The sequence below is a fragment of the Erpetoichthys calabaricus genome, chromosome 2 (genome assembly GCF_900747795.2).
Source record: "Erpetoichthys calabaricus chromosome 2, fErpCal1.3, whole genome shotgun sequence".
NCBI lineage: Eukaryota > Metazoa > Chordata > Cladistia > Polypteriformes > Polypteridae > Erpetoichthys > Erpetoichthys calabaricus.
This window is the reverse complement of record NC_041395.2, coordinates 64,584,635-64,607,886: the sequence shown is the minus strand read 5'-3', so window position 1 is coordinate 64,607,886 and position 23,252 is coordinate 64,584,635. Positions and strand designations below refer to the sequence as shown.

The 23,252-nt window shown below is 38.4% G+C and overlaps 1 protein-coding gene across 1 annotated transcript in view; it reads left to right on the top strand.

Annotated features, from left to right (window-relative positions):
- zdhhc13 (zinc finger DHHC-type palmitoyltransferase 13) overlaps positions 1 to 23,252 on the top strand; it is a 52,163-nt gene that overhangs the window by 28,157 nt on the left and 754 nt on the right. Inside the window, exons 11-17 of the mRNA XM_051922997.1 lie at positions 4,511 to 4,633; positions 9,622 to 9,684; positions 11,025 to 11,118; positions 12,682 to 12,765; positions 16,213 to 16,370; positions 18,938 to 19,035; positions 23,019 to 23,252. The exon at positions 23,019 to 23,252 is cut by the window's right edge and continues 754 nt beyond it. Coding sequence (XP_051778957.1) covers positions 4,511 to 4,633; positions 9,622 to 9,684; positions 11,025 to 11,118; positions 12,682 to 12,765; positions 16,213 to 16,370; positions 18,938 to 19,035; positions 23,019 to 23,163 — 765 coding nt within the window. The 3' untranslated portion in view covers positions 23,164 to 23,252. The remainder of the gene's footprint in view (positions 1 to 4,510; positions 4,634 to 9,621; positions 9,685 to 11,024; positions 11,119 to 12,681; positions 12,766 to 16,212; positions 16,371 to 18,937; positions 19,036 to 23,018) is intronic.

The following is a 23,252-nucleotide window of genomic DNA, read 5'->3' as shown; positions in this document are numbered from 1 at the left end:
ATGTTTTCAACTACAATTTATTTATTTTCCACATACAACTCTGAGTTTGCTTATTTTATATATTATGTGTGGGGAGGCAAAATCTAAAACAGGAAAACAAGTGGTGTTTCCATAGCATTTCAAGGATAACATCTTAACTGAATACAAAAACACTTAGTTTTGGCTTATTTTTAATATTAGTGTATGTTTTATTATTGAATGTAAATTTGCTTAACATTGTAAAGGAAAAACCTCTAGAGCATTTAAAGATAAAATTTGTGTGTGCGTGTAATATGAATCTAATGAAACTTTCTGTCATCAGACTGTAATGTGCACACTTGAGCATTAAGCCCATGAAATGTATTATATTAGAACTAGCTGTACTACCCATTTTGATACCTGGGCTGACCTAACATAGACCTCAGCATTAATGTTTGCAGTGCATGATGCAATGCATATGTCTATGTTAGAAGCTATTTGGTATGGGATTTGTTAAAGCAGTGTTTAAAGCAGTTTGTGATGCTGTATCTATTGGAATGACAAATGCAATGGTCACACAAGCATTTATCCATTTACAAAGGTGGAAAATATAGTACTTTCTTCAGAGTAAGTTATTTAGCATTAGAAAGGTAATAAATAGAACAGAGCATGATTTATCCATAGCTATTATCATCCATCCATCCATTTCCCAACCCGTTGAATCCAAACACAGGGTCACGGGGGGTCTGCTGGAGCCAATCCCAGCCAACACAGGGCACAAGGCAGGAAACAATCCTGGGCAGGGTGCCAACCCACCGCAGTAGCTATTATCAGATAATTCTAAATACCATGTGACATTCATAATATTAACAATATGAATACAGTATATGATGTGACTTTATTTATTTTTCACATTTGAATCCATTTTTGTGCAATAGACTTAAGCTTAATTTAGTAAAGGCATAAAATGTAATCAGTGTTTTATGTAATTACAGTTTACTTACTGTGACTGTTTCATTTGAAACATTTGGACTTTAAAAGCTCAAATCCTGAGCTTTGGGTTTAACTCAAAATTCATAAGAGGCTTTCTTTCACGGTATTTAAATGACAATGCCAAATTTTGTGAACTTCAGAGAAGCGGTTTGGCTATTGTAGGTATTACATTAAAAACTTTCAACTTTAAAGTTCAAACCTGAATATTTGAAATTCACCTAAAACAACTCAAGACAAACAGGTGCAATTTGTCTGTCTCCTTACATTAGAATAAGTCTATTCATTTTCGAGTTACAGTTTTGTGTCCTGCAGGAAGCAGTTACTCCACAAATGGACCAGCTTCAGTGCTGTGTAATGCACTATGGGAAGGTAGTTTTGTTTACAGTGCCACCTCAAAATTATAATGGCAACGTAATAGCCACAAGAACAACAAAAGCCAAGCACACCCCAAAAAATAATTGCATAGTTAGCTTGTATTAAACAAAGATTCAGCACAATCTACAGTTAGACGGTGTCTAGAAAGAATCATGATAAATGTCAACAAGATGAATGTAACACTTTTTGTAACTTTTAGTTAATAAGTTTATTGTACCTAAACAATATTCGTGAATAAGTAGGACCTTCACCACCCCACCCTTGTTAGAAATCTCTGGAAACAAAGAACTTGGTCAGCAATTCTCTTAGCACAGCCCAAGCAACACTGACTAATATAGTTCAATTAAAAAAAGAGAAACAAGAATATGAACTAAAAGGAAAAGCAAGAAATGTAACATAATAAAACTATATAAATAAATAAATAAATAAATATATAAATATATATATATATATATATATATATATATATATATATATATATATATATATATATATATGGCACAGGAAAGAATATTATTTCATGAGTAAGTTATATGAGTGCAAAGCTTACAAATGTTAATTTCTTTTTTTGCCATAGATGCAAACAGACAGATACTATGGGCACACATCTTTCCAAAAATGCTCAAAGCTTATTCTAGGTATATCAAAATTTATTTTTCCTTTTGAAAAAGAGAAATCGGTGTTTTTTCATGAAACAATACTTCATCCATATGTGATGTATGGAGAAAGTCACACTTGATTAATAGTCTCATTTTAAATGTGTTGCTTTTCTGCTCTCAATGGCTCACATTGATTGGCTATTGTTATCTTTCAGAAGGCTCCGCTCATTCTATAAGCTTGCAGTCTGACATGCTGATTTTTATCCCAAAATTTTAAGTCCTAGATCTTCTATATACACATTTTACTGCAAGAAAAACTCAGTGTATAGCTTATGATCAGCAGCTGCTTAATAAAAATTTGTGTTGCCGTCATTTCTAAAAATAAAGGTGTTTAAATGTTTGGTTACTAGTATAGCAAATCTGTTAAACAAATAATAGTTACGCACTTACTCCTTGCTATTATGCAGAGACCAGGAGCCTTGGCAAGTATTATCATTTTACAAGGTTTGCTGTGCAACAAGGCTGACATATAAATGTCACTGTACCACAAGGAAAATGTTAAAACACAAACCGCTCTAACAGCTTAAGAAAATAATGATGAAATAATATAATGAAACTTACTAAATAATTGTTTATTTTTGGTTATTTATACATACAGTGCTTGAATTTATTTAATGTATCAGAAATTTTTTTAGCAATTTATATTTTCTGTAGTTTGTTTTGGAAAGCTGAGAATTTATTGTAAGAAAGAATTATTTCTTCATTGCACATACTTAAAACAGTGAACTCATAAATGTACAATAATTTTCATGTGTTGTTCTTGTAAGTGGAAAATATGATAATTTAAAAAATGGGCTTGAATTGAGAGCCTAACTTCTTAAGAGAAGCACCAATTAAATTATACAACTTTTTTTCAGAATAAAGCATTTCTGTACTATTCACATAAAAAAAACTCTTGAGTCTGTAGCCACTCTTCTGTAGCTGGCTTGACGTCTTCGTTATTGGCTTAGTGTCTCCTATGGATGTATTTCTCTAGCTTGGGAAGGTGTCACCCTGTCCCAAGTTTGAAGAAAGAGCTAATGTGGCATGTCTTCAGATCCACAATTTCACAAAACAGCTTTTGCAGCTTCTGCATTATGAGCATGGGCATTGTTGTAAAGTAGAAGGAGAATGGTAAACAGGTTTCCTTCCTGTTTTTCTTTTTCCTCAAATGCCAAAGCAAAACCGGATAATGCTGACTGATTATGTAGACTTTTTGAGACATGTAATCGATATAGTCTACTACTTGAACATCGTAAAAATTGTGCACATGATGGTGCTGGCATTGGCTTTGAACCACGAGTTTCTTGAGTGTTAGAGATTCACATGCTTCCATTGTTCCAAGTGTTACTTGGACTCTTGGTCATAGACTGTACCTGTGTTTCATAACCAGTTGTGAAATCCTTCCTAAATTCAATATTCTGGATACTTAACATGCACAGACATTGCTTATGTTTAAATGTACATGATGAATGACTGACCCAAAAGTAATCTGCCATTCCTGACACCATCCCTCTTCAGTTCTTCCTTATAATTCATGCCATGGTGGCAGTATTTTTCTCTTTTGTCAGTGTAGAACTTCAAGAGCTGTCCTGCCACAACAGAATTCTGCAGCCTATCTTTTGACTGGTCCTGGTACACTTGTACTAGGCAAGAATGAATCTCTATAAGCATCCTGTTCTCTAGAATTAGAAATTCAATGATAGCATATTTTATTTCAAAATTTTCAGTGTATGTTGACTTGATTATGAAACAAGAAACATACACTGTCAACCACAAATGCTAAAAATGTGTAATGCACATATTGTAATACACATGAGCTAATCTTTGGCCATTAATCTTTTTTTCATTAATATGGCAAATCATATCCAGAATGGGCAAAATTCTGATAAAATTAAGTAAATAAAGTATTACAAACATTATGTTATAAAACAATCCATTACAAACATGATGTTAAAAAAATCCATCAAACTGAACACTCAGCCCATCGTCCCTGCCTGGTGCAAAGAGCTGCAGTGTATAGCATTGTGACCATCACACGTACATCAGACTAGAATACTTTGGTGCTATAGAGATGCACCATAATGCCAGAAAATAATTTAAATGTGGATTCCTAAATTATAGTAGTATCTGTAATGGCTGTTTTTGGAAATTCTGCTTTAATCTTTAAAGTGAACTGCAGCCCTCCTCAGGTTAGGCTCAGTGAAAGTAATGATGAAGGGCGGTGAAGTGATTTTTCAATGAGGTACATTTATTCATTAAAATCACTTTATTTTATAATGTTTGGTTTAAACCAGAACTGTACTTTGTGATTTTTAAGTAAAAACCATTTTTATTTGTGTTTCATTTAAAAGCCATTGCATCCTATCGCGGTTGACTATCCAAGGTTGGTTCCTGCACTTGATGATGCTGGGACATGTCTCAGATTCTCTTACCCTAAAATGGATTAAGCAGGTTCAGTGAAGGATGTTTACATTGCTTTCTACTTTTTGCATTTTGAGCTCCAGAAAATATTTAATTTATATTCCTTATCAAAATGTTTACATTTGTCAGAGGCGATTTTCCAAATTACATTTTGTCTCAGCATTGTAGGACTTCTGTATTATTTTTACAAAACTTGGGCATCTGATCCAGGATACATCAAGAGCAGTTTGGAAGAGAAGAAAAAGGTATTGTTTGGTTTTGTATTTTAGAATTATATTATTTTCTACAATAATTTAAAACTTTACTTTTGGGATAATTTGATAAATAAAATGAGAGGGCTGTGCAGAAAAATGGCTGTCATTCCTAAACGGCTCATATGATATTTTTGGTAAACCCGTTAAATTAAAACAGAAAGTCTACACTTCAATCACATAATGTTTGCTTTATTTCAAATCCATTGTGGTGGTGTGCAGAGCCTAAATTATGAAAATGATGTCATTGTCCAAATACCTATGGACCTAATGGTACTTAAAGTTGCTTAGTATGTAAAACTTGACACCTGGATATTTCCCAAAGTGATTGTCAGCTGTGTATGTTTAGTATTTTTAATTTACTCCAATCACACAAAGACATGCTCTTACGTGAATTGGCATCTCAAGTGTACATATGAACGTCACCTTGTGCCCTTTGCTACAGAGGTACAGTAGATGGGGACTACAGCAATGTGCTGTACTGAAAAAGGTGTATTTAGAAAATTAAATAATGAAGTTAGTATTCTTATTCTGTCATACTTTGATTTATTAAATGTAGTCACTCTAAATATATTTGAATAGAATTTGACTAATTATCTTTGAGAGATTAAATGAACAGTTTGAGACAGACATATTCTTCTCAGAGAATGGGGCAATGCAGGAAGAAACTGATGAGAGTATATTGTATTTTTGAAGCTGGGTCACTATAGCATTAGGAAAGCTGCTGTTGTGGATGAGGCCAATAGCCATTAACCTTTGGGTGCTTTAGGATAGTCTTGGTTTAAAATGCTATTAATATTGCCTGGAAGGTGTTGACGGTACATTAGGATCGGAAGAATGGTGTGGTGGTCCCTATTGTTTAAAAGGATAGTCAAGAGGATTTATTATATTTATCAGTAGATCACACTCTTCAGGCTCCCTGGAAAATGTTATATCAGATTACTAGAGTAAACACTCAATTATTAGTTAAACATCAGATTTAGGAGGTGCAATGCAGATTTAGGCCTGTTGATCCTTGCAACATTAGGCCCACTCTTTGTCTTTTCAGTGATATTTATGAGGTTGTGGGTGTTTGGTGAATGGTCTACATGTGATTTGTTTCCAGAGGGTCTTATGAAATGTGCTTTAAGAGTATCAGGCTCCAGGATTGCTATTAACAATGTTGCTGCATGCTATGTGATCTGTATTTTGTTACTTTAATTTTATTTGACAATTATTTATACAGATTAAAATCAAAATACCAAAGTGTCTTTTACAGAGGGGTATTGTGATTGAAATGAAAAAGGAGTAAAGTCATAAAAATACATAAAAGTAAAAATTACTTATAAAATATGATAACAATTGCAAGAAGCAATCTGAAATATAAAGAAACTTGAATAAATCCTTTAATAAATCTATCCAAATAGGTTCGCTTATTAGGACAAAGTGAATAAACTTTCAAACCTAAAACTCTAACTACTGTAAACAAGTTCACACACCATTAAACTGTCAATACAATCCAGCTTTAAACTTTCATAAACAATGTAAGCCAGTTTCTGAAACTGTATCTGCATTATTGGTGCATGTGGTATAATGGGGTCCGTGGCTAAACACCGTTTTTAAATAAATAATCAAATAGTCGGCTCAATCTCCGTGGGAGTGCGTGCTTGCACAGCTGTGGGAGGTTGGTGTGGTGATTGACGCAGAGCAGGGATGCACGTAAGAGTGTGTTCTGTCTTAATTGCTTCGCTGGCTTTCTGCAGTTCGTGTTTGAGGCTCTACTCCCACAGAGGCATATAAGGGACGGTTGGCATAAGGAAGGGGGAAAAAAACAAATAGAAGAAGAAAACAGACTGGCTAGTGAGAGAGAGAAGGGAGAAAGTTGAAGGAGAGACAGAGGTTAAAGGGAGAGAAACAGAGAGAGAGAGAGACTGAGACCAGGATAGAGAACTCAAGAGATCAAGCAAGCAAGAGCGAGGATGCAGCAAGGAGCAAGAGGCAGGTGATTGGGAGTGAGCTTCAGAGAGCAGGAGCCTGAGGCTGAGGAAAGGGCACTTCTACCTGGGAGTAGGAGCAGCCCGAAATGTGGTGTCACCCGCAGATGTCCAGAGACTGACAGCGGGGGACATGTGAAGCTTGGATTAGAAGCCGTATTGAGAGCCATTGATAATGGGGACCTAGGCTTGAGCTTGGATGGGGAGTCCTGCTGTCCTGCCACGGGCAGCAGGGACCCTGTCCTGTGATTTGGTGGTTGACTGCAGCTGTCGGTGGGCATCTCCTCCTCCTGCGAGGTCCAAACAGGATAAGGGGAGGAGGTGCCTGGTGTAAAAGGGCAGCACTGGGGCTCATAGTTATGCGGATGCTCTCTGGCTTTTAACCTCCAGGGTTTTAATGGATTATGTATTTATGGAACTTTTTGCACTGCACTATTTATTTGGAACACTGTTTTGTTGATTTGTTTCAATAAAAGCACTTTATGCACTTAACCCGTGCTGCTGCATGTTTGTCCTCATTTGTCTGGCTCATCCCTCGGGTACGTTCTCAGCAGTGGCAGGTTCAAGAGGCTCCCAGAAGGACCCGGTAGCAAGGAGCAGACCTGCACCATCACAGTGCACTAAAATAAAAACCTTTCTTAACTGAATTTGATAAAGAAAAATGGTAAAACGTTTTTAAATAACCAATCTCACAATAGGCAAGAGTAGGAATATTGACTTTTTTTTCTTTTTAACTTGAGATAAAAATGCTTTACTCCTATAAAAATTCTTGTCTAATTATCAAACTCATTTATTTCTTTTACATGAATATTGAATGACAGATTTTGGTCACTCCATGTCCTTAGGTATTTGCAGAAATGCACACATTTATTTGGAATTCAAAACATCCACGTATCCAAAGGGCAACCCTACAAACACCTTAAGGCTGAAGGTGGCATGGCTCAACCTAACTTTCAATTTTATTACTGGGCAGAAAATATACAAGCTATAAAAACCTGGACACGGACACAAATAGATGGACATACACAGGCTTGGTCCACAATAGAAATAAAATCCTGCAGTACTTCTTTATATTCCTTGCTTTGTGCTCCAATAAATACAAGTCATCGCCAATATACTAAGAACCCAGTTGTGCTTCACTCACTCAGAATATGGAACCAATGTAGGAAGCATTTTAAGATAGAGAAGCTTTTATCTGTGGCACCTCTGCACAAGAACCACCTTTTTCCACCATTTCAAACATACACAGTTTTTAATGTCTGGAAAACATCAGGGATTAAATCACTTAGAGATCTGTACATAGACAATATCTTTGCATCCTACAAACAATTACACTCCAAATTTAACTTTCCAGCAACACATTTCTTTCATTTCCCTTCAAATTAGAAACTTTGTTAAACAGAACCTGTCCATTTTTCCAAACCTCCCACCTACATCTATGCCGGAAAAAATATTGATCAGTCTTGAGGACTCAGACAGTATTTCCGTAATATATATAACCATTTTACAGTCCCTCCCTTTCAAAGATCCAAGAGTACAGTGGGAAAACGATCTCTCACTCAACATCTCAGAAAAGGAGTGGAAGGTAGCAATGCAGAGAATCCATTTGAGCTCCATATGTGCAAAGCATACAATTATTCAACTCAAAATCATATACAGTATCGAGCACATCTGTCTCGCTTAAAATTGTCCAACCTGCGAATGCTGCAATCAAGTTCCAGCCTCACTGGATCACATGTTTTGGGCCTGGACCAAATTAACATCATTCTGGACCAAAATCTTTAAATGCCTTTCAGACTGCCTTGGTGTCACAATACCTTCTAACCCATTAACAGCTGTGTTTGGTGTTCTTCCAGATGGGCTTAAAGCGGAGAAGGACAAACAAACTGTGATTGCCTTTACTACACTATTGTCACATAGACTTATTTTGCTCAACTGGAAGAATCCTAACTCACCTATTCTAAGTCAGTGGGTAACTGATATTATATACTATTTGCAATTGGAAAAAATCAAATTCTCACTTAGAGGATCTGTACAAAACTTTTACAAAACCTGGCAGGAACTAATCAAAAACATTTTACAATACGCATTTAAATTGAGGAAGCGGATTCTCTTCCCTCTTTTTTTTTTTTTACTCTATCTTTATTCATTTATTAATTTATCTATTTACTTATTTTTACAAGTATAAAGTGTTACACTGCTGGCCTAGCTGTCTTTCTCATGCATGGGGGTTGATTTGTTTCAAATCTATTTTTGTAAAACTTGACTTATTTGTATGGAATGTTATTTGATTTTAATAAAATACGAAAAAAAGAAATGCACACATTCAATAGGAGTTGTCTTTAAAGAGGTTAGATTTAAAATATATTGTCCATTATACGTGATCTGGTATGTAACACTTTAATCCTCACCTCATGTAATATCTTATAATATGTTTTTTGTATATTTACCAAAGCTTGAGTAACACATGGTGCATAAGAATAAATTGCAGTGTGTTTTGCGTTAATGAATCCCCGGATATCTTGCTAATATATATAAAACGTAAATGATAAATGGCCAAGTTCTTCTCTCTGTGGAATCATTGTAGTGAAATGGGAGTGCCGGAAAGACCCTCAAGTTTTTGTCACTTGTTTCTTAGGATGTTCTCAGCATGCTGCTAGATGTCTCACCAGGACAAATGATTGCAAATGACTTTTCCTAGGGAACATGTTAGAGTGAAATAATTTCCAAATATTTTAAAGCAGTACAGTAGTTCAATAAATTTCCAAAGTCATAAGACACTGGTTTAAAAGGGCAAGCTTACATTTAGTTTAGACATTGACTTTTAATTAGAACTCTTGAAGATTTTAATAAGAAGATAACTAAAATGGTAATGTGTTGCCTGCCAGTGAAACTTTGTTTTGTTTAATATTGTTAGTAAGGAGCACCACACTTCCTATAACAAAAATGTTCATTTGTAGTGTACAGTAATGTTTTTGCTTTACACAGAACTTTTTTTTTCCTTCACAGACTGTGATTACTCTTGCCGAAGCAGGGTTTTTAGATTTTGGATTACTTTGTGGCTCATGTCTTGTAAGTATAATGATATAAAGGTGCCTTTATTTTAAAATGTCTTACAATTTTCTTTAGTAATCCAAAGTTCTTTCCTACCTCATGCATAATTATGAAAAATATTATATATGAATCTGTCATAGTTCCTCTATATATATCATAGTTAATAGTATATACCAATGGTTCTCAAACTGTGGGGCGGGCCCCCCTAGGGGGGCATGAAGTAACAAAAAGGGGGGTGCGAAGATGTGAAAAAAAGAAAACAAGAATCGAAAATATGAAAAATACATCTATTGAAACCAAACCAAATTAACTTAAACTACATTCTGATACTAGAAAAATAAATATAGAGTTAGGTAAATGTCGATAAAAGTTAAGTAGGTATAATAAAATATGCATCTATGATATATCATTAATTAAAAAAGAACAAATTGGTATTAGTGAGCTCCTTTCAAAAAAACGCTAAGGGGGCGTGATTAAAACAGTTCAAGACCCTGGTCCTGAACTTAGCCGGTGTGATTGTATGTAGCAGTAGTCCTTAGTCATTAACCATTGGTATTTCACAAATCTGTAATCATCTACTCATGGTTAATAATGGAGCCTGTTTTGGACTAAATAAATAAAGGTTCTTTCTGGAGCCTTTATGTGGATGGTTCCCCAATAGAATTGCCTTTGAAGAACCACTATTTTTAAAACTATACCAAGAGACAACCTGGTAGGTTAGTGTCTGACTCCAACATTTGTTATATTTTCATGCAGTCCATGGTGTTAGTCTGTTACTTATAATAACCTTAAGGTGGTTTGTCCAAAAAAAAAAATAAAAAACTAATTTTTATTACAGTTTACCAAAATTTTGAAAGAATGAATATAAAGTTTATTTAACCTGTGTTAAGTTTCTTGATTTATTTTTTCCAAGGCAGTTTGTACTTTATGTTACTGTCATTTTCCATTTATAAGTAAAAGATAAGCTCAGTGTTGCGTAAAAGTAACATGTTTCCATACAATCTGATAGCAGTCAGATCTAAATTGTAACACAACAAGCAGTACATTATCATGGGACCTGCTGCCATAACAGATTCTAGAAACCTTCCTCTTGTCCAAGTTTCTGTTTAGTCAGGTTTGGCTGTTGCTTATGTCAGACAGTAGATTTGGATTAATATTAATTTTTAGTTATTGTGCACATAAATTAATTTCTCTCTTTTTTTTTCTTTGATATTTTTTAAAGAATTCAGGTTTGGCATGCCTAAGGCTCTTTGTATTTGCTTGACTGTCGTTGACGCATGCCAGTCTCTGTCTGCCCAGAGTTGGTAGTTCAGTGATCGACAACTTATGTAAACTGCCTGCTGTGCTTCTGTTTGTAGGTGCGGAGGCCTGCTCGGTCTTTGCATTGTTTTCTTTGTGACTGCTGCGTGGCAAAACATGATCATCACTCAATCTGGACCAACAACTGCATAGGTGAATCTATTCAGTTCATCAAAACATAATGTTTTAAATATTGTGTGAACATTGCAATAATTTTTAACTTTTTCTGTTTGATATAATTTGAGGCGTTGGTCCCGTATACACAGCAAAACTAAATGATTGAGACTTTTAAGTCGGCATCCAACAAGGCTGGTATTTTAAGTTTCTCCCTTTTACCTTTGATATCAACCTGCTGGCAAACTGTTTATGAACAAATCATTTTTATAGCTTAACCACCAAAGTCATTAAAAGTCTGCTGTTATTTTTAAGTTGTTGCACTGATGTATCATGTTGGACTATGAAGGATGGTAAAGGTTTGCCATTAAAGATTTTGTTGCTTCACTTATACAAGTCTGTCAGTCTAAACTGTGACGTATGACAACATTACATGAAAAAACATACCCTTTCAAAAGTGAGATTTGTCGATCAAGGTCTCCACAGAGATGGTTAAGTCAAATTTCAAAATCTCAGCATTGTTTCCTCCTCAAGAAATATTTTCACCTCTTAGCCTGATTTGGTTTCCTCTGTTTTGCTCAATTTTTAATGGCAGTTTTATATTAAGAGAAAATGCAGTGTAATATTAGCACTGTAAACAGAACCCTGAAATCTCCATATACTGTAGATCATTCAGTGACAGTTCGTACTAAGATATGCAATTTAATAACATTGTAACCCACTGTTATTGTGAATGTAGTGATGTGTTTAAAATTCAGTGTATTTCGCTTCTTTTCTAGGGTAATATCCACATCAACACTTTGAACACTGGTACATTTAACTGCCTTGGGCAAAGTAGGAAGAAGTGAGATGAAATATCTCTTTCCTAGCAGTTACTTCTACATTCTGGGAAGCACACTTCTGCTTCTGGGAAGCACACATCATAGGCCCAGGTGGAACCCTACTAGCATTACACATGTTGAGGGAGTGGGGTTCCTCAGTACAGATTTCTGTGGCAAGTTTTCTGTAACCTTGCATTGAGTGCGGTCCTCAAGGGTGTGTCCTCTCCATATTTTTAGCACATGGTGGACATGTTCTTATTTCATCAGGGCTCCAGTTTCATTCCATATGAGCCATTGTTACATCTGCCACCTTTTACATTTCTAGTACCTAACCTGGTCTACAGTATATAATTAGTCGATTCTAAAATGCAGTTGAACTTAAAACAGGTAAAGTGGTGCAGGGGATAGTGCTGCTGCCTCACAGCTCTAAAGTGATTGGTTCAAATCTTAGTTTATTTACAATTTTCAATGTGTTTTCCCTGTCGTCTTAGATTTTTCTCTGTTTTGCTAAAGACATGCACATTACATTAACTGTCGAGTCTAAATTGTCTCCTTCTAAGTAAATGTGAGGGAGTATGACCCAAAATAGGCTAGCAGACCATGGTCGTCTTTAATTCTGGGAGACTTTCTTTATGATGCTGTATTATACTTCCTATAATGCTTTACGGACTTACAAAGGACTAGGGATGGAGAGATGGATGTTGTTGTATTCAGCTAAAGATTTAAAACTATATACTGTTTTCAGAGTTTTATTGACATTCTTTATGTTTCTATGGTACAGGTGCTGGAAACCATCGCTACTTTGTGGGCTTCCTGTTTTTCTTGTCCCTGGTTTTAGGATGGATGTTTTATGGAACGGCAGTTTGTGAGTATAAAGTCTCTTATTAATAGAATAATAAGAATATAAGTGAGTGACTACTACCATTTTACACCAGTTAGATAGTACTAGGGTGTTGTACTATGTTAGCCATTATGGATGTAAGCACATGTACATAAGTATTCACAGCCTTTGCCGTGAAGCTGAAAATTGAGCTCAGGTGCATCCTGTTTCCCCCGATCATCCTTGAGATGTTTCTGGAGCTTAATTGGAGTCCACCTGTGGTAAATTCAGTTGATTGGACATGATTTGGAAAGGCACACACCTGTCTATATAAGGTCCCACAGTTGACAGTTCATGTCAGAGCACAAACCAAGCATGAAGTCAAAGGAATTGTCTGTAGACCTCCGAGACAGAATTATCTCGAGGCACATATCTGGGGAAGGTTACAGAAAAATTTCTGCTGCTTTGAAGGTCCCAATGAGCACAGTGGCCTCCATCATCTGTAAGTGGAAGAAGTTTGAAACCACCAGGACTCTTCCTAGACCTGGTTGGCCATCTAAACTGAGCGATTGGAGGAGAAGGGCCTTAGTCAGGGAGGTGACCAAGAACCCGATGCTCACTCTGTCAGAGCTCCAGAGGTCCTCTGTGGAGATTGAACCTTCCAGAAGGACAACCATCTCTGCAGCAATCCACCAATCAGGCCTGTATGGTAGAGTGGCCTGACGGAAGGCACTCCTTAGTAAAAGGCACATGGCAGCCCGCCTGGAGTTTGCCGAAAGGCACCTGAAGGACTCTCAGACCATGAGAAAGAAAATTCTCTGGTCTGATGAGACAAAGATTGAACTCTTTGGTGTAAATGACAGGCGTCACATTTGGAGGAAACCAGGCACCGCTCATCACCAGGCCAATACCATCCCTACAGTGAAGTATGGTAGTGGCAGCATCATGCTGTGGGGATGTTTTTCAGCGGCAGGAACTGGGAGACTAGTCAGGATAAAGGGAAAGATGACTGCAGCAATGTACAGAGACATCCTGGATGAAAACCTGCTCCAGAGCGCTCTTGACCTCAGACTGGGGCGACGGTTCATCTTTCAGCAGGATAACAACCCTAAGCACACAGCCAAGATATCAAAGGAGTGGCTTCAGGACAACTCTGTGAATGTCCTTGAGTGGCCCAGCCAGAGCCCAGACTTGAATCAGATTGAACATCTCTGGAGAGATCTTAAAATGGCTGTGCACCGACGCTTCCCATCCAACCTGATGGAGCTTGAGAGGTGCTGCAAAGAGGAATGGGCGAAACTGGCCAAGGATAGGCGTGCCAAGCTTGTGGCATTATATTCAAAAAGACTTGAGGCTGTAATTGCTGCCAAAGGTGCATCGACAAAGTATTGAGCAAAGGCTGTGAATACTTATGTACATGTGATTTCTCAGTTTTTTTATTTTTAATAAATTTGCAAAAACCTCAAGTAAACTTTTTTCACGTTGTCATTATGGGGTGTTGTGTGTAGAATTCTGAGGAAAAAAATGAATTTAATCCATTTTGGAATAAGGCTGTAACATAACAAAATGTGGAGAAAGTGATGCGCTGTGAATACTTTCCGGATGCACTCTATCTATCTATCTACAGTGGTGTGAAAAACTATTTGCCCCCTTCCTGATTTCTTATTCTTTTGCATGTTTGTCACACTATATGTTTCTGATCATCAAACACATTTAACCATTAGTCAAATATAACACAAGTAAACACAAAATGCAGTTTTTAAATGATGGTTTTTATTATTTAGGGAGAAAAAAAATCCAAACCTACATGGCCCTGTGTGAAAAAGTAATTGCCCCCCTTGTTAAAAAATAACCTAACTGTGGTGTATCACACCTGAGTTCAATTTCCGTAGCCACCCCCAGGCCTGATTACTGCCACACACCTGTTTCAATCAAGAAATCACTTAAATAGGAGCTGCCTGACACAGAGAAGTAGACCAAAAGCACCTCAAAAGCTAGACATCATGCCAAGATCCAAAGAAATTCAGGAACAAATGAGAACAGTAGTTAAGATCTATCAGTCTGGTAAAGGTTATAAAGCCATTTCTAAAGCTTTGGGACTCCAGCGAACCACAGTGAGAGCCATTATCCACAAATGGCAAAAACATGGAACAGTGGTGAACCTTCCCAGGAGTGGCTGGCCGACCAAAATTACCCCAAGAGCGCAGAGACGACTCATCCGAGAGGTCACAAAAGACCCCAGGACAACGTCTAAAGAACTGCAGGCCTCACTTGCCTCAATTAAGGTCAGTGTTCATGACTCCACCATAAGAAAGAGACTGGGCAAAAACGGCCTGCATGGCAGATTTCCAAGACGCAAACCACTGTTAAGCAAAAAGAACATTAGGGCTCGTCTCAATTTTGCTAAGAAACATCTCAATGATTGCCAAGACTTTTGGGAAAATACCTTGTGGACTGATGAGACAAAAGTTGAACTTTTTGGAAGGCAAATGTCCCGTTACATCTGGCGTAAAAGGAACACAGCATTTCAGAAAAAGAACATCATACCAACAGTAAAATATGGTGGTGGTAGTGTGATGGTCTGGGGTTGTTTTGCTGCTTCAGGACCTGGAAGGCTTGCTGTGATAGATGGAACCATGAATTCTACTGTCTACCAAAAAATCCTGAAGGAGAATGTCCGGCCATCTGTTCGTCAACTCAAGCTGAAGCGATCTTGGGTGCTGCAACAGGACAATGACCCAAAACACACCAGCAAAATCCACCTCTGAATGGCTGAAGAAAAACAAAATGAAGACTTTGGAGTGGCCTAGTCAAAGTCCTGACCTGAATCCAATTGAGATGCTATGGCATGACCTTAAAAAGGCGGTTCATGCTAGAAAACCCTCAAATAAAGCTGAATTACAACAATTTTGCAAAGATGAGTGGGCCAAAATTCCTCCAGAGCGCTGTAAAAGACTCATTGCAAGTTATCGCAAACGCTTGATTGCAGTTATTGCTGCTAAGGGTGGCCCAACCAGTTATTAGGTTCAGGGGGCAATTACTTTTTCACACAGGGCCATGTAGGTTTGGATTTTTTTTTTCTCCCTAAATAATAAAAACCACCATTTACAAACTGCATTTTGTGTTTACTTGTGTTATATTTGACTAATGGTTAAATGTGTTTGATGATCAGAAACATTTTGTGTGACAAACATGCAAAAGAATAAGAAATCAGGAAGGGGGCAAATAGTTTTTCACACCACTCTATCTATCTATCTATCTATCTATCTATCTATCTATCTATCTATCTATCTATCTATCTATCTATCTATCTATCTATCTATCTATCTATCTATCTATCTATCTATACATACATACATACATTGGTATTCTGATTCTTTGCATTTGTGTCCACTCTTTTGATATGATGAACTTCTTTCATTAATAGGCTAGTACAGAAGTGTGTAGACAACTGAGAACATGTTGACATTAATCTGTACTTCTTCTACCTAGACTGGTCCAGCCACTGCACTTTCAATTATTCAAATGAAGGAATCTGGGGGGTTCTAATTCAGGTCGTTACCTGCTCTCCATGGGTCTTGTACATCTTTATCATTGTATGCGTACATGCCACCTGGTCCTCTTTGATGCTTTTGTCTCAGATTTATCAGGTATGTGGCTACTGGAAATACTTCTTCAATCTGGCGTACTTCTCAATGTTCTACAACTATTAGAAATTGTAAAAAATACTAGTTTAATTTCTTTTGATCAAATTATTTACCATCATTACTTTGTATAAATTCATCTGTCAGTACAGAACATACTGTTACAGATACATATGACAAAAGATTATTAAAGTTTGTGCTAAAATGTTAAATCATAATTCACATGAAAGAACTATGTGTGGGTTTGACTGCTGACCTATTTTGCTTTTTTTGTATAATAATAATAATAATTATCATTATTATTATTGGGGCGGCACGGTGGCGCAGTGGGTAGCGCTGCTGCCTCGCAGTTGGGAGACCTGGGGACCTGGGTTCGATTCCCGGGTCCTCCCTGCGTGGAGTTTTGCATGTTCTCCCCGTGTCTGCGTGGGTTTCCTCCGGGCGCTCCGGTTTCCTCCCACAATCCAAAGACATGCAGGTTAGGTGGATTGGCGATTCTAAATTGGCCCTAGTGTGTGCTTGGTGTGTGGGTGTGTTTGTGTGTGTCCTGCGGTGGGTTGGCACCCTGCCCGGGATTGGTTCCCTGCCTTGTGCCCTGTGTTGGCTGGGATTGGCTCCAGCAGACCCCCGTGACCCTGTTTTGGATTCAGCGGGTTGGAAAATGGATGGATGGATGGATTATTATTATTACTGTTATTATTATTACTACATATTTGGCTGACAGCTTTATCCATGGCAACTTCCAAGATTAAGATACGTTATGGTGACTTTCTCAGGTCCACACAGTGAGCCAGATAGAGGAGAGGTTGTCAGCATGCACTTATAGCGCGTTGCCATACTCACCACACGACGAACCACCTGGTTTGGCACCCGAGTGCAGCAAGTGACACCTCAGCACCACACTGGAACAGTGTCAGAGATTTTTTACAGGGCCAGAGGTAGAAGTTAAACTGGCATTTCTGGATCTTTGCTTGAATCCCATATAGTTCCCAGCCTGGTCTCTGATTGTGTATCACATTTTTCCACCAACATCTCAAAAACTGCAAGTTACAGTGGATTGTGAAAGTATACAGGTCCCTTCATTTTCTGCACACTTCATTCAATTTTAAACTAATACATGTGCCATTTTACCCATTAATCTACACTTGATAAGCCATAATAACAAAAGTGAAAGCATGTTTTTAGAAAGGTTTGCAGATTTTTTAAAAATTAAAAAGAGAAATCTCATTCATGTAAGTATTCAGACCCTTAATTTAGTACTTTGTAGGAGCCCCTTTGGCAGCAATTATAGCTTCATTTCTTTTTTGGTAAGTCTCTACAAGCTTTGCACCCCTGGATTTGAGCAGTTGACCCTATTCTTCCTGGCAGATCCTCTCAAGCTCTGTTAGATTGAATGGTGTCTGTAAACTTCAGATCTCTCCACAGATGTTTAGGTTTTGACCGAGCCACTCGAGGACAGTCAGAGACCTGCCCTGAAGCCACAATAACATTGACTTTGCTGTATACCTTTGGTCAGTGTGCTGAAAGGTGAATGTTTCTTAGATTGTGTGTACTCTAGAGTAGTTTTTCTTCAAGGACTTCTCTATATTTATCTAAATTCACCCATTCTTCAGTTCTGACCAGTCTCCCTGTACCTGCTGCCAAAAAGTAAACCAATAGCATGATGCTGCTACTTCACCGTAGAGATGACATTAGGCAGGTCATGAGCAGTGCTTAGCCAGACGTAGTGCTTGGAGTTCTACCCAAATAATTCAATTTTTGTCTCAACAGACCAGAGAATCTTTTTCTTCATGCTCTCAATGTTGTCATTTGCCATATACTCAAGAATGGTTTCCATTTAGCCACTCTACTATAAACACCTGACTAATGGAGTGCTACTGGGATGGTCATCCTGCCAACAGATTCTCCCGCTCAAATACATCTACATAGTTTCTTTTTCATCAGGACTGTTACAGAAATCCTAGCATCAATACAGCTGCAGATGGTGAAATGCTTCATAATTTGATTTTCTCCTAATAGTTAAATGAAATGAACTCTGAGCATTCCATGTGACATAACACTCTGAAACGTGCTTAATCTAAGTGAGTCTTGCAAGGGCAGGTCCTATCCCTGCAGCATCTAGCACAAGTCAGGCAGCAGCCCCCCCGATGAGTCCTACGCACAGCCCAGTTACACTACCATGGGGCTGTTTTAGAATCACCAGAGTCGATGTGGGGAACAGCAGGCGTACACGGAGAGAATGTGCAGAGCCCACACAGACAACCACTGGGTGTGATATTTAAAGCTGGGATGCTGGATCTGTGAGGCAGAAGATGTAACTTCCACGTGACTCCACCGCCCATGAACGTTCAACTCCGAGTGGGCTTTGGAGATTCGCATCAACAATGTGAAATCAACATAATGCTCCTCCTCATTATTTGCTTTTTACTTACTCATGAAACAGTTTTGAACATGAATGGGGAGAAATGTGACCACACTTAATTATTTCTGTATTTTAATATTTTATTATTGTAAACACAATGAAAAAGTGAGGTATAAATCAAAGAATAATTTTGCTTTTATTTCATCCACAGATTACATTTTTAGGCTTGACTACGTATGAGAGAGTCAATCTCCTAAAGCGGATGAAAAACTCTAAACATCCAATTTCATTGAGAAAAACTCCATACAAGTAAGTCTAATTTAATTAGGTGTTTGTCACAATTCACCAGTTTGTTGAAAAGTGACAGTCCCTATTTCTTTATTTTTAATCATGCCATATTTCTTTGTCCATGGAAAATGGTTCTTCAGTTATTGGCTAACACGAGTATTAGTTATTTTACACATTTAATCTTCTTCTTCTTCTTCTTTCGGCCGCTTCCGTTAGGGATGTCACAGCGGATCGTCTTCTTCCATATCTTTCTGTCTTCTGCATCTTGTTATGTTACACCCATCACCTGCATGTCATCTCTCACCACATCCATAAACCTTCTCTTAGGCATTCCTCTTTTCCTCTTCCCTGGTAGCTCTATCCTTAGCATCCTTCTCCCAATAAACCCAGCATCTCTCCTCTGCGCATGTCCAAACCAACACAATCTCAACTCTTTGACTTTGTCTCCCAACCGTCCAACTTGAGGTGACCATCTAATGTACTCATTTCTAATCCTATCCGTCCTCGGCACACCCAATGCAAATCTTAGCATCTTTAACTCTGCTACCTCCGGCTCTGTCTCCTGATTTCTGGTCAGTGCCACCCTCTTCAACCCATATACAGTTAGGTCCATAAATATTTGGACAGAGACAATTTTTTTCTAATTTTGGTTTTGAATTTTAAATGAAACAACTCCAATGCAGTTGAAGTGCAGACTTTCAGCTTTAATTCAGTGGGGTGAACAAAACGATTGCATAAAAATGTGAGGCAACTAAAGCATTTTTTAACACAATCCCTTCATTTCAGGGGCTCAAAAGTAATTGGACAAATTAAATAACTGGAATTAAAATGTTCATTTCTAATACTTGGTTGAAAACCCTTTGCTGGCAATGACAGCCTGAAGTCTTGAACTCCTGGACATCACCAGATGCTGGGTTTCCTCCTTTTTAATGCTCTGCCAGGCCTTTACTGCAGCAGCTTTCAGTTGCTGTTTGTTTGTGGGCCTTTCTGTCTGAAGTTTAGTCTTCAACAAGTGAAATGCATGCTCAATTGGGTTAAGATCAGGTGACTGACTTGGCCATTCAAGAATTTTCCACTTCTTTGCTTTAATAAACTTCTGTGTTGCTTTGGCTGTATGTTTTGGTTCATTGTCCATCTGTAACATGAAATGCCGCCCAATCAATTTGACTACATTTAGCTGGATTTGAGCAGACAGTATGTCTCTGAATACCTCAGAATTCATTCGGTTCCTTCTGTCTTGTGTCACATCATCAATAAACACTAGTGTCCCAGTGCCACTGACAGCCATGCACGCCCAAGCCATCACACTGCCTCCACCGTGTTTTACAGATGATGTGGTATGCTTTGGATAATGAGCTGTTCCACGCCTTCTCCATACTTTTTTCTTGCCATCATTCTGGTAGAGGTTGATCTTGGTTTCATCTGTCCAAAGAATGTTTTTCCAGAACTGTGCTGGCTTTTTTAGATGTTCTTTAGCAAAGTCCAATCTAGCCTTTCTATTCTGAGGCTTACGAGTGGCTTGCACCTTGCAGTGCACCCTCTGTATTTACTTTCATGCAGTCTTCTCTTTATGGTAGACTTGGATATCGATACGCCTACCCCCTGGAGAGTGTTGTTCACTTGGTTGGCTGTTGTGAAGGGGTTTCTCTTCACCATGGAAATGATTGTGTGATCATCCACCACTGTTGTCTTCCGTGGACGTCCAGGTCTTTTTGCGTTGCTGAGTTCACCAGTTCTTGCTTTCTTTCTCAGGATGTACCAAACTGTAGATTTTGCCACTCGTAATATTGTAGTAATTTCTCGGATGGGTTTTTTCTGTTTTCGCAGCTTAAGGATGGCTTCTTTCACCTGCATGGAGAGCTCCTTTGACAGCATGTTGTCTGTTCACAGCAAAATCTTCCACATGCAAGCACCACACCTCAAATCAACTCCATGCCTTTTATCTGCTTAAATCGTAATGACATAACGACGGACTTGCCCACACCTGCCCATGAAATAGCCTTTGAGTCAATTGTCCAATTACATTTGAGCACCTGAAATGAAGGGATTGTGTTAAAAAAATGCTTTAGTTGCCTCACATTTTTATGCAATCGTTTTGTTCACCCCACTGAATTAAAGCTGAAAGTCTGCACTTCAACTGCATCTGAGTTGTTTCATTTAAAATTCATTGTGGTAATGTACAGAACCAAAATTAGAAAAAAGTTGTCTCTGTCCAAATATTTATGGACCTAACTGTAACATAGCTGGTCTCACTACCATCCTGTAGACCTTCCCTTTCACTCTTGCTGATATCCGTCTGTCACAAATTACACCTGACACTCTTCTCCCCCCATTCCACCCTGCCTGCACTCTCTTTTTCTCCTCTCTTCCACAATCCCCATTACTCTGTACTGTTGATCCAAAGTATTTAAACTCATCCACCTTTGCCAACTCTACTCCCTGCATCCTCACCATTCCACTGACCTTCCTCTCATTTACACACATGTATTCTGTCTTGTTCCTACTGACCTTCATTCCTCTCCTCTCTAGAGCATATCTCCACCTCTCCAAGGTCTCCTCAATCTGCTCCCTAGTATCGCTACAGATCACAATGTCATCAGCAAACATCATAGTCCACAGGGACTCCTGTCTAATCTCATCTGTCAACCTGTCCATCACCATTGCAAATAAGGAAGGGCTCAGAGCTGATCCCTGATGTAATCCCACCTCCAACTTGAATGCATCCGTCACTGCCACCACAGACCTCACCACTGTCACACTTCCCTTGTACATATCCTGTACAACTCTTACGTACTTCTCTGCCACTCCCAACTTCCTCATACAATACCACAGCTCCTCTTGAAGCACCCTGTCATGTGCTTTCTCCAGGTCCACAAAGACGCAATGAAACTCCTTCTAGCCTTCTCTAAACTTCTTCATCAACATCCACAGAGCAAACATCGCATCTGTGGTGCTCTTTCTTGGCATGAAACCATACTGCTGCTCACTAATCATCACCTCACTTCTTAACCGAGCTTCCACTACTCTTTCCCATAATTTCATGCTGTAGCTCATCAATTTTATCCCCCTGTAGTTATTACAGTCCTGCACATCTCCCTTATTCTTAAATATCGGCACCAGCACACTTCTTCTCCACTCCGCAGGCATCTTCTCACTTTCCAAGATTCCATTAAACAATCTGGTTAAAAATTCCACTGCCATCTCTCCTAAACACCTCCATGGTTCCACAGTTAGGTCATCTGGACCAATGGCCTTTCCATTTTCCATCCTCTTCTTAACTATCCTTACTTCCTCCTTGCTAATCCATTGCCCTTCCTGATTCACTATCTCCACATCATCCAACCTTCTCTCTCTCTCTCGTTTTCTTTATTCAGCCTCTCAAAGTATTTTTTCCATCTGCTCGACACACTTTCCTCACTTGTGAGTACATTTCCATCTTTATCCTTTATCACCCTAACCTGCTGCACATCTTTCCCAACTTGGTCCCTCTGTCTAGCCAATCAGTACAGGTCCTTTTCTCCCTCGTTAGTGTCCAACCTCTCATACAACTCATCATATGCCTTTTCTTTAGCCTTCGCCACCTCTCTCTTCACCTTGTGCCTTATCTCCTTGTATGCTTGTCTACTTTCTGCATCTCCCTGACTATCCGACTTTTTCTTTGCCATCCTGCTTCCTCTGTATACTCTCCTGTATTTCCTCATTCCACCAGCAGGTTTCCTTTTCCTCCTTCCTCTGTCCAGATGTCACGCCAAGCACCCTTCTTGCTGTCACCCTTACTACATCTGCTGTACTTTCCCAGCTGTCTGGTAACACTTCACTGCCACCCAGTGCCTGTCTCACCTTCTCCCTAAACTTAACTTTGCAGTCTTCCTTTTTCAACTTCCACCATTTAATCCTTGGCTCTGCCCGCACTCTCTTCATCTTCTTGATCTCCAAATTTTACACATTTTTTTTTTTACACACACATTTTTTACACAGTTAATATTTTTATTTTTTTGTTACAGCTTAGGATGTGCTGCAAATATTGTGAACTTCTTTCAGCTGAGATGCTTTGGTCTTTTTAAGCCGGCCGTTATCGACTGGTCTCAGCAATACACACTCTCGCCTCATGTGGGGTCAGCAGCACCAGGAACATTTCTATCCGTTTGACAGGGAGAAAGTGACTGAAGAGAAGAACCACCAGTGTCACCTTCAATTGTATGTACTGTATCTCTAATAGTCACTTATTTATTTTTGGC